The 12097-nt window shown below is 36.7% G+C and overlaps 1 protein-coding gene across 2 annotated transcripts in view; it reads left to right on the forward strand.

Moving 5' to 3' along the window:
* Window positions 1-12097, forward strand: part of cdkal1 (CDK5 regulatory subunit associated protein 1-like 1) — a 252886-nt gene that overhangs the window by 208874 nt on the left and 31915 nt on the right. Inside the window, exon 13 of one of the 2 annotated variants that reach the window (XM_084943964.1) lies at window positions 4375-5643. The exons of the other annotated variant lie outside the window; for it this stretch is intronic. Within the exon in view, the coding sequence (XP_084800090.1) occupies window positions 4375-4473 (99 nt within the window). The 3' untranslated portion in view covers window positions 4474-5643. Of the gene's footprint in view, window positions 1-4374; window positions 5644-12097 lie in introns of those variants that run through there. 2 annotated transcript variants of the gene reach the window in all.

Here is a 12097-nt window from a genome sequence, read left to right on the forward strand (position 1 = left end):
TTATCTTCCATTGTAAATTGCATGTTAACACAGTTTAAAATCTTGCATTTGCTTATTGATTCTACTTGGCTTTTATCTTGTCCACTGTATGTTTACAGAGTATCTATTTGTCCAACATAACTTACTTCGGCAGTCGCTATAAGCAGTGCAGACATAAATGTTTAAATCTTAAAGGTTTTGAATTAGCAGTATGCAAAATGAGTTTTCCTCCTGTGGCTTCAACATGTTCAAAGCGTGCCTGTCTTTACAGAACAAAAGGAAAAAGTCAGTTTTGTTACCACATTTTGTCCAAGACAATGTTGATGAAACTAAAATGATCTTAATTCAGTTGAGTTAGGATCGCTTTATTTGGCTTTGTTCTGGGAGAGCGCACCACCCACCATTTCATCAGCAAGAGATCCCTGTTGTTAGTCAGGATACATCTTTAAACTTTTATTTCAGCCTTTTAAAAATTCCGCTGGTATTTCATTAAAAGTTTACAGTTAACACTATATTAGCATTTTTAGTATAACTCCAATAAGATGTGATTATATATTTACACACAGACTCTTGGTCTGCACAAAGTTCTCTCTGTAAAGAAAAAAAAACATCTGTGTTTATCTCATATTGCCTTTTATGCAGCTCCTCAGTGGGCATGCTGCCTACACTGACCAAATACATAATTTGTATTCAGAACCACCTGAACTCTGAACTGTTTGTTGACAGACATGCCTGAATTTGTGTCACATCTCTTTATTTGCCTGGTCATTAAGTCCTTTGCGTATTGTTTTTGTTTTATCTATTTATTTAATCTATGTTCTTGTAAATTTACTGATAGGGAGAGGTGTTAGCAACATATCTTAGAGTAGGAAGATCTTAGAGTACCTGAAGAATAGTGGCTTTACTCTCAAGACAACAGTTTTTCCAGTTGGAATATAGACATGCTGCTCACATGGCCCTGCAAATGAGCTGTGTGTATAGCACCAAATGTAGGATCACTGCTGTAAAGTCCTTATTCTCATAACTGACTTCCAGAAACTGGGGCACAGTAGGGGGGATAAGTGATACATTAACTGTCTGCAGGCATTGTGTGGGTGTGTGACTGTGTGTGTCTGTGTAAGCAAACAAGCCAGATTTTTAGAATTTAAATGAAGGCAGTTAAAAATAGTGATGCAAGTCTGCCTTATGTTCTTTGTACGGGTTCGGGTGGCAAGGATTATTCCCAAGTTGTCATATCTGACATGTTTGTGTGACGTATAAAATATTTATTTTTTCATCTAAAAGTCAGTCAGTAGATTATAACCATGTGAGGTTGTTGTTTTCAGAAATTTCCTGTATGTTTGATGGGATCATTCATTAGAGCTCATTTGTGGTTAACCCATGTCATCATGCTGTGGGAGTCTGTTCTGTTTTATGTTTTTTTTAAAAAAGTTGATGCTTCCTTCTACACCCTAATCTTGTTGCCGTTTCCTTTCCTGACTACATATTAACAAATGACTTTCATATTCAGAAACATTTGCTATAAGGATGTAATCAATAAGCAACAGAGAATTAAGGTATTTCCTCTGCTCTCTCACTTCCAGAATATTTCAGTGATCGAATGCTAATAATCCAGATATATGTGTATACTGTACCATGTAGGTCTAAATATAAAACTGTTGTCACATACCCTGGAGCTGATCCATGTCTCTGTGAGAAATCCCTTTCATTTAATGACAGACAAGGGGTATGATAAATGTTATATGCATACCAACCACATAGTAATCAATTGCTTGATTTTTCATTTCATGTTAAGGCTCGAGACATTTTGCCACTACAAAAGCTTGCAACTGAAGTTGATTCATTATTGCAGAATTTTGTTTATTTTGGTTGGAATGTTTCAATAGCAGCACATAATTCTGTCCATATTTTGTTGATCATTGCATTTATAGTACACACTCTTCGTATAGGTCATAACGATGTGGTCAACCCGGCATCATTAGTCTCGGCTCTTTTGAAACACGCTGGACAGCTTGGGACAATGAAGGAATGAGTCAATTAAAGATAAAGGGGAGAAAAGAGCTGGAGCTTCCACATATTGAAGAGGAGAAAACGAGACAAAAAGAACAAAAACACCTCAGAAAGAACAATGGGCTGAATATTTATGGGACTGAACGGAAGAAAAGAAATGTTCAACAGCTTTGACACTTATTCTTGAGGTGGCCCTCGGTTTAATTTTTCTTCATAATATTTGGTGGAGTTGTCTCTCAATGTGTTGCGCATAGATTAGTGTGTTTGCTTGTTGTGCTGAAGGCCTGTTAATTGGGTGTTTGGGGCTAATAAATAACCGTAATTAACAGGCATGGGCGAGGCAGGGGTGTTAAAGCTTTGGCAACCAGATGCAGGAGAACCATGAACTACAGTATTGTGAAATTCACCTGAAAGTATCACTCGTTTAGATTAAAGGAGCATTGACAGAAGTGGCTTTGGAACCAAGAAGGTAGGTTTCTCTGTCACCAGTGAGACATTTGTTGTGATACTAACAGCGATAAATCAGAAGTATTACCTGGTATTGTCGCTCCAACGCCTTAACAGTTTCATGTGAATCTTAAATATATATTGCGCTATATGCTGTATTGTGTGAAAAGTGTAAGGTGGATCACACATTTAATGTATGTTATTAAAGACGTGTAGTCTCTGTGTTGTAATGACAGTGTGTTGAAAAGCCAAAGGATACTGTGTGTTTGTAGTTCGGCTGAAAACTGATTGCAAACCCCACCTTTGTCATCTTTAGTCATCATTCTGTCATCTTCATTCTGCTCCTGATCTTGTCTTATGTTCTTTGACCTGGACGGTTGCTTGTCTTTTTGTGTATGTTGATATATGAGCCCAGGCTTGTTGAAGTGAGGTATAGTTGTTTGAAGTCCTGCCAGTTCAAGAAAATTAACTTTAAGCCCATTAAAGAGCAGAAAAGCGTCAGGGATTTTCTCTTTCTCTCGACTGCATCAGCTATTTATTTTCACCCATGGTTTTATTTCATGTCTGCGAAGAAGCAAATAGAAAGCTGAATGGGAGCAGGTGAGGTTCAAATGCACTTTATTTGTCTGGGTTTTTTGGGGGGGTTTGTTTGTCACACCCTCTCATTTTGTGGGCTTTCAGGGACACGAGTAATAGACCTGAGGTTATTGTGATTTTCATGAAGTAAATAACTGGCCTGTGTCCTGATCTGATTACTTTTAATTGACACTTTAGAAAGCCAAAGGATGCAAGAAGTGGTGTTTCAGAAAGCATACAGTGGCTTGACCTGTGGTGGTTCAGGGTTGAGCTTTATCAACACATTTATTGTATGGCTTTGAGGCATTGTATCACTTGTAGGGTATTAGTCAACCTTGTAAGTATTAATGGTGAAATATATAAACACTTCAGTCTAGAAATGTCACAATACCATGTCTTTTCCATTAGCATCACTCTGTTATCACTCTGCGATCATGCTAAATTTGATACCAAACTCACAAAATTCATCAAATGAATGGTTTTCAGTAAATTCATCATAGCACATGTAATAAAAATAATATTTTGAGAATTATATATTCACTTAGATATTGTATTATAGCCAATAAGTTGCAGTCTGATGATGTGGCTGACACTTTATGTGTTATGTGCTCTTCACATAGACCCATGGGACACACTTTAACACACTGGAACCCTCGAGCATTGTTGTGTTTGGGTATTTATACATATGGGTTTTGATACCTAAAATGAAAACAAAAAGCTAGTAAACATAAGGAAACAGCAAGTGAAATGAAAGATTAAGTAAACTAAAATTAGCTTATGCCAACCTCTTTAAATCAAGAGTTAGAACACAACTTTTAACTTGTAAATATGGCATTTTTAACATGTTTATGCTATAGATAAACTACATATCATCACATTAATTTGCAGATTTTTATAAACAATGAGATTCAGCTTTAGAATAACCATGTAAATGCTCTATAAACCAATTTGCAACCAGTTATTAAACATTAATGATCATTCATTGCTTAACAGGAAGGAACTACATTAAAAAAATGAATTTTGAGCTAAATTACAGTAAATCATCAACTAAATTTAAATTAACGATCAACTTACATTTATTAATAATGGTTACTGGAAGTATTATCTGATGTCTAAAGGGGACATTTTCATTCTATAAGCTGCACTTAATTTACATCTTTAGTGATTTAGCGTAGATTTAATTTTTGGATCTGTGACATGGTTTTAACTGTTATACATATTTCACTAAAAGAAACAGCTTGAACTAATGTTTCAAGCTGTGTCTCTTTCTTATTTTGGTCTCCTTCTCTACCATTTATCTCTGAGTCAGACAGATTTCTGTCACACCATTAAAATAAGTCTTTTTTTTTTTTTATTTGAAAGGAAGGAGCAGTACCCCGAGGGCTTGTCAGCCGACTTGATGACATGAAGCTTCTGTTGAAAGAAAGCAGGGAAGATCAAATGCTTAATGGCCACCTGTGAATATGTGTCTGTGCCTGTTTCCGTTATTAAACACAGACTCTTATTTGAAGTCTTTTCAAGTGATGGATTGAATCTTTAGCACATAATGGAACTTCACTGTGCTTTGCTGGTGGAATCAAAATGAGGAATTTAACTTAAAAAGTAATATAATAAAACAGAAGAACGGAATAGCTACAGCTAAACGCTACAGTGCTATAGCATTCACCATATATACACCATTTGACCCAATCCCTGTATGGGTTTAGCCCCAAAATTGCTTTGGAATATGATATAGGGTGAAAAACACACACACAAATATATATTAAATACAAACTAGAAACCAAGGATAAAGTCAGTAGTTGACACAGACCTGTTAAAAGCACATATGCCGAGAATGGCGACAAATAAAAACAAAAAAGGGGATGAGACATTAAAAGCGGGGCAGACCCGTTCGAGTCATCTCTTCTGATGCAGAAGTAATGCCAGCCTTGAGCAGAGTCTTTTCCAGGAACTGCAGCATAAACAAATTAAGCACCCCTCTAGCTTTTGTTTTTCTGTGCAAGTAGGGAGATATACTGTATGTGCATCGTGTTGAATATGTGCCATGTGGGCTTCAGTTTTGTGTGTGACTTAGCATGTGTAAGTGATGTTTGTTTTTCTGATATGGCTATAACAGCCTCAGCGGTCTTTTTCGCTCTCTCACTGGGTGTGTGTGTGTGTGTGTGTATGCAAATGCCAGATTGTAATAAAATTGTGTATTTTTCATCAGTACAGCACAGGTAGTAGCAATAAGGCCTCAAGCTATGGCTGAGCATTGGCAAAATCAGTGTATTTAATTCCCAACAGGCAAAAACAGGAGATATAGACTATAGCTTAATGCTATGTCCTCTGGGTAACTGTATGATGTATTTTGGTGTTGGTGTTTGAGATTTCAGGAAATCTCATAGGGACACAGGCTATTTTTTACTAACTGTGGTGTAAACTCTTAGCTCTGTTGTTTTATATATATCTTTATTTCTATGAATAGATGGATATAGATCAGGGGCGATTTTAGCCCATTTTTAGCCCAAAATGAATCAAAGCACCCCCAGAGATTTCTTACTTTTTTGACTTTTTTTTTTTTGACAATATTTGCTGTTTGTGTGACACACTACTAAAAATATAAAAAGCATACAGTACTTGGTTGAGACGTAACATTTTAACAACAAAAGTATAGATAACCCCCCCTCCCTCCCAAAATGGTTTGTTCCAGCTCTCCCCTGCTCTGGCTCTAGCGCCCTTTCTGCCAGAGCGATGGTGGCTGAGACGCAGCAGAGCGGAGGTGTAAGTGCCTGGCTTAAAACAGGACATATTAGCTGCATTTAACCTTGAGTTACTCTTTATATAGTTAGGTAGGAGTCAGAACATGTTTCTTTTTAGCTGAAAAACATTACCCCCAGGTAACCTGCAGTGTTGAAAACGTGTTTTCCGACGATGTTTGATACCCTACAATCCGTCCTGCTCTGTAGTAAATTCAGCGACATTTGACCGTCCTGTTGCTCCCATTGAAATGTATACAGCCTATTTAAAATCGAAAACTTAAAATTGTCCGTAGCCTGCTGTTACTACTGTCCTGTTAGAAATGGATACTAACTAGCTAACTGACTGAATGCCCATTAACCTTATAACTCCTGCTGTGTGTGTGTGTGTGTGTGTGTGTGTGTGTTTGTGTACAGAGAGACAGCCAGGTTTATAAGGGATATAAGGAAGTTTTTTCTAAAAAAGGAGCCACATTCAGGTAAAAGTGTAAAATCAAATGATCCGTGAATCAGGAATAATGTTGGATAAGTGTTTCAATATTTATATCTTTTATTAAATATACATGCGGTTTGGTTATTTGCCTTTTGGTTGAAAGTACACTGAGAGAGGACTTTTTCATTAGTGATCTTAATAGTATTTTTTTCATATTAATGTAATTTTTCATCTAATTGAATACAATCTATTTGTGTATGATTGTCAGTCCAAAGAGGGAGAGGGGAAAGAGGGGAATGTAAGGAGCAAGTACAAGGTCAGGAAGAACCAGGTAAGAAAACAGACAGGGAACAGTGACAGGCACAACAGAAACTGTTAAACTGACAAAGACAAAAACCTGATTTTGCTCACACAGTCTGGAAGTTGTGTTCTCCCTATATTAGAGCTGCTATACAGAAATTGCTAAACAACATTCCAACATAACATTATCATTGATTGGGGAGATTAAAATTCATGATATATTTTTATGTAGTTCAGCCACATCTCTTCTAAAACCTCAGCCAGTAATAGGTATTCCAACTTTTGGACCGTCCAGTTGTCTGTATGACTGCTGCAGTACGTACATCACATTTGCACACTATCAGAAAGTGCCAAACAGCCCTGGTGGAGTGAGGAGCTGTAAAGAGAAGCAAATGCTCAGTTTATATTCTAAAAATGTTTTAAGCTTGTTTCAAAAGATTCTGTACAGCAGCTTTAAATGTTTTCCAAAAGGACACATACACTTATCAGTATTTCTCAAACTTTTTACAGTGTGTACCACCTGATAAAATGTCAAGCTCTCCTACTACTATGAAAGCATGAAACTCATAAATCTTACAACACAAAATTAGTATCTGCAGTAAAGATTTTTTCGTACATTTTATACATTCTACCACAGGCAAAGTTGCCTCCATTTTTTATATATTTCTTTATTAATATTTTGTAATAATTTATTTGTAATAATTTATTCTGTTTTGGGAGTGTTTTTTTTTTATGTATCTGTATTATATTATACATACACATTAAAAGTGAATCTCTGTCCAAAAAATGCAGTCAGTTTACTTTTTACTCACTATGAGCATCATTCATTGTTCTCCCCCAGTAATGAAGGTTAGGATATGTATTTTTTTTTATTCCAATCCATTCTTCTTTTGCAGCATTTAAATAACCTTTATCAGATTTGATGGTTTTGTTACAGACTTTTCAAAAAAGTGTTTTGCTTTTCTTTCACAAATGTGGGGATTAAATTGTTAAAATGTACAAAACAGTGATGTCATGTTTTGAGACGAGGACCCAGGCACAGAGAGACTTGATGAATTTAGGAATCTTATGATTTAATAAAGAAATTTTCAGACTTGCACAGAGATGGTAAAATTATGATGACTGATAACGGAGAAGAAGACAACAGATGACGAGGACAGGGAGGAACAGGGGTTTAAATGCACCAAGGAGACAGTTATAGAGAACTCGGGACAACTGGAGACATTTAAGGATGCAGGGACTGACAGAGACAGGGAAGAAGTCTCATCGTGACGTGTAAAGTTTATCTTGCCTGGCTGGGCAGCTCTCTGGGTGCTCAGCACCCCCAAAGCTCTGATCCTAGAATCGCCCCTGATATAGATATATCGAGAGAGAGACAATGTTAACCTTTTAATTTAAAGGTTGTAAAACTGCACTCTAGGGGTTTCATTAGCCTCATCTTGTGTATGATGTTTAGCACGTAGAAAAATCTGAATGCACTGACAAGCAATACACAATCCATATGTGTATGTGTCTGTACTTAACCCTGGAGAAACCATGGGGTCAAATTTGACCCCATGGTTTCCCTAGTAAACCAATGGGGTCGGATCTGACCCCATGGGTTCTCCAGGGTTAAGAAAAAGCAAAAAAAACAAAACGCTGTTGCTGATTGAGGTTTGATTATTTGTGGGATGTTTTTATGCTGTCGCCCTGGGCAACGTCATGTAATATCACGTAGCATGCATTTACATTCATAAAATGTAAATGCACAAATGAATTGCCAGTTTTATAGACATTTTCTGACTAAACATGCGTAGAACTGTATATTTGTGTCCTTTTGTGTTTCTTTGCATTACTATTTAACAGTTTTTTGCTTGATGTGCAGTTCATGTTCATAACATTACACTGTTTCATCATAGTACAAGCCTTCATGCATGATGCGTGTCATTGAGCGGGGCTTTACAGTAAATATATAGAAAATTATGCATTATGAGTTTAAGCCTTTTTTAAGGCCTTAGAAAAAGTCAAGAAGTCATTATTTGCAGTAACTGTGCAGCAATGTGCATGAAATGCCCCAGGTCTTTAGAAAGGACAAAGTTGTTTACATATCTAATGCACCATATATGAGTGGATAACCTTTAGTGGCAAGTATGGATTGAACTAAGAACTGTGTGGAGGCCTTATGGAGGGCACCAGCTAGTTTATTAATCTAGTATAGTATGGAGGGTTTTTTTCTTGCTTTGAGTAAATGTCTATTGAGTATAACTGAGTGTGTGTCCAGGGTGTTGGATAAAGAAAGAAAGAACAAGTACCACAGACTTGTACTTGATGCATAGACTTGGTAAATTATTAAGTCTTATTGAAGTCTGCCATCGGCCAATATGCCAGTTTATTTTGCTTAGATCTCCTTAACACACGAGACGGAAAACAAATCTAAGAACAAGGTCCTAAAGGATCATTTAAAAAGTTGGTTTGTTTTAAAAGACATGTTAAGTGTTAACCCGAACCCCAGCAGGCGTATCCCATACAGCCGTGCTTATATCATGGTGCTTGTTCACCTTGACCCCGTTTTATATAACACTATAGTAGTGTTGTTACTGTGTATGTTTTGCGTTTGCACACTTGAAAAGTAACTGATTTCTGTTTTTTTTGTCTGTTTCAAATGTGAAAACTTTTTAATTTATGGCTTAAAGCTACTGTAAGTTTCACATTGAGATGGAGAACTGAGATATTTCAATCATTAAAATATATAACATGTTGACGACTACGCTAAATCTAACACATACTGAAAAGCTGTTAGTAGTTGGATGAAATTTGCCAGTTCTGTAAAAGGTGATAAAATGACAGTTGGCAAGACAAAAACTTTTATTTTATAGTGCGTCCAATATACTTGTGTTCCCTTAAATATAGAAACATAGAAATATTGATCTAACTCTTACAGTAGCTGCTGAGACATGAACACACACACACACACACACACACACACACACAAGCCCGTTCAGCTATCTTAGTGAGGACCTTCATTGACATAATGCCCCTTACCCTAACCATCAAAAATGAATGCCTAACCCTGACCCTGACCCTGAACCTAACCATAACCTGATTGTGGTTGGTCCTCACAAAGATAGCTAGACAGGAACACACACACACACATTTCTTCATTTTCAGTAGTTGGTAACCAGCTTGCACAACCCTTCCCATCTTGTATTTCCCTGCTGGATGGTTCACTGGCTCATTTGCTGCTTTGGTGGTCCTTTGTGTGATTCAGTCGGTTTTCCAGTCAGTCTCTTACGCTGCAGTTGAACAGGCTTGTTTCCGGAGATCAAACTGAAGGCTTCAGAGCAGATCAGGACCTACCGACTACCTCAAGTCTAAGATTAGAGAGTTGGAGTCCCACAATAGGACTCACTAATTCTCTTATTGTTCTATTATTTATTTGTTGCAAAGTGCAAGGCAATTAAAGTGTTACCACCTTTATATAAATAAAAATAATTTCCAGCACTCTGCTTCATTTCATATGCACATGCACATTTCTATGCAGATCTTTGTGTAATGTCTGTGCATTTGCATTATGCAAGGGTTGTTTTTTTTAACACTTCCTCATACATTTACATCCGTTTTGTGAATATGGGTTTGTGTTAATGAGTACAGCAGCTTCAAGCATCTGCTGAGTGTCAAATTAGTGAAGCCCACCACGCCAAGCATACAGGTGCTTGTGAGTGTGTGAGCCAATTTGTTTCGAAGTGCTTAATATACACGCTCTACATTCAAGCAATCATATCTTAGTCTATTCAGAGCCTGAATTTGTCTATACATGGACACACACACACACACACAAGCACTGGCCGTTTTTGAGCCCTGTCACTCAGCCATATGCCACAGAAGGGTCTGGCATCTGCTGGAATACAAATGCACAGTAACAAGAGACACATGCTGAAGTAATCAGGGTTTTTTTTTTTTTGTGTATTCCGCTCACACAAAGCAGTCCTGTCATTTTAACTGCTCATTCCCTGTATGAAAATAGATTTAAAGCAACACATGTATAATCCAGACACATTTGTTGGTGTAACCCCTTTTTGGACAACAGATCAGTGTCGGCAAAACCAGCCCTTTAAAAATGCACATTCATACCCAGAATGGAACACCCCCCGAGTTAAGGCATATTTGAATTCATCTATAGCCACTAAGGTTATTCCTTTATTTGTACTTCCACTCAAAGATGACTTGCCTGCACACAAGACTTGCACTTACATTACCTAATGTTATCTATCTCAATCATAAACTCACTATTTTATTTGCTATCACATATCGTTTCCTTGGTCATAAATACTGAAGGATATTGATTTTTTTTAAACATCAGTGCTTACACATGCCATTTTACCTCCTCTCAGTTCACACATCTCAGTGACCATGTAAAGGCTGAGCTCATAAAGTGTTTTTGCTTTAATCACAGACACTTTGCATCATGCTTAGCGTGCTTGTTTGAAGTGGTTTCGTATGAACAAGAGCACTCTTATGAGTGTATCCTGGGTATTAGCTATGTGTTTTTCTTACTGGTTTTGGTTGAATGCTGAGGGATTGGACTTTTTGTCTGTCTTTTGATGACTTTTGGTTTGAATGGCACAGCTGTGTGCGAGCACACTAGCCTCTTAAATCTCACTCTGATTGCTACTTGCTGCCTTTGATTAATGCTCATTATGTCTGGGTGTATATGTGTGTGTGCGCCCATGTGTGCATGTGCTCACAGAGCCAGTTCAACCTGACCCCCCTGCCATAAATCAATCAACACCATTGAAGTGCTAATATTGCCCCCTTTGTGAGCCATTTTCTTATTCAAGTCTCATCTCGCTGAAGGCAATCTGACGATTACTGATGAGGATTTTGACTTTATTTTTAATGATTTCTATGACAAGTTTAGACAAGCCACACAACATTAATTTGCAACCATTTTATTTATAATTGATTTTTTCCCCCTTTAAACCCAACAATTTTTTTTGATCAAGCATGATAGCAAACTGAATATTTTGAAGTTGGGTTTTTTTTGGACTACTAGGCAAATAACAAGAGACCATCCTGTAAAATGTAAACTTTCTTTCTTTCTTTGAATTGGAAGAATTAAATAAATAATTCCATGTTTGACAATAGATAAAGACTTTTTTTCAGATATTTTGACAGAATTAATAAATTCATAGTTACTAACATGTTGTTGTTGAACACATCTGCTAATTATGTATTCACTTTCTTCTAGTTGTGAACATCAGAGTATATATATTTTATAATTACTACATTATTCAATTTTACATCCATCAGAGAGGGGAAAAAACAATTGTGTTATTTTGTTCTAAATGTTAATGAACAGTAAGACCATCTGATAGATGATATTAAGGCAAAGTCATTAAAGAACATAAATGTCCATTCAGAGCATTTTGAACCTGTTAATTATGTTACAATCTGCCTTTTGTGTGTGTGTGTGTGTGTGTGTGTTTGCTAATTTTGGCCCTCAGTGTTTCAAACGATAAATAATATTTTAATTTATTCTCACTTTCCATCGACATTCATCTGTTGGCTCTTTAAAATGTCTTTATATTCACTTGAAATACAAAGCATGCTATAGTTGGCAACTGCATAATTGTTC

This window comes from Perissodus microlepis, chromosome 11, assembly GCF_051167445.1.
Source record: "Perissodus microlepis isolate ML-2025 ecotype Zambia chromosome 11, ASM5116744v1, whole genome shotgun sequence".
NCBI lineage: Eukaryota > Metazoa > Chordata > Actinopteri > Cichliformes > Cichlidae > Perissodus > Perissodus microlepis.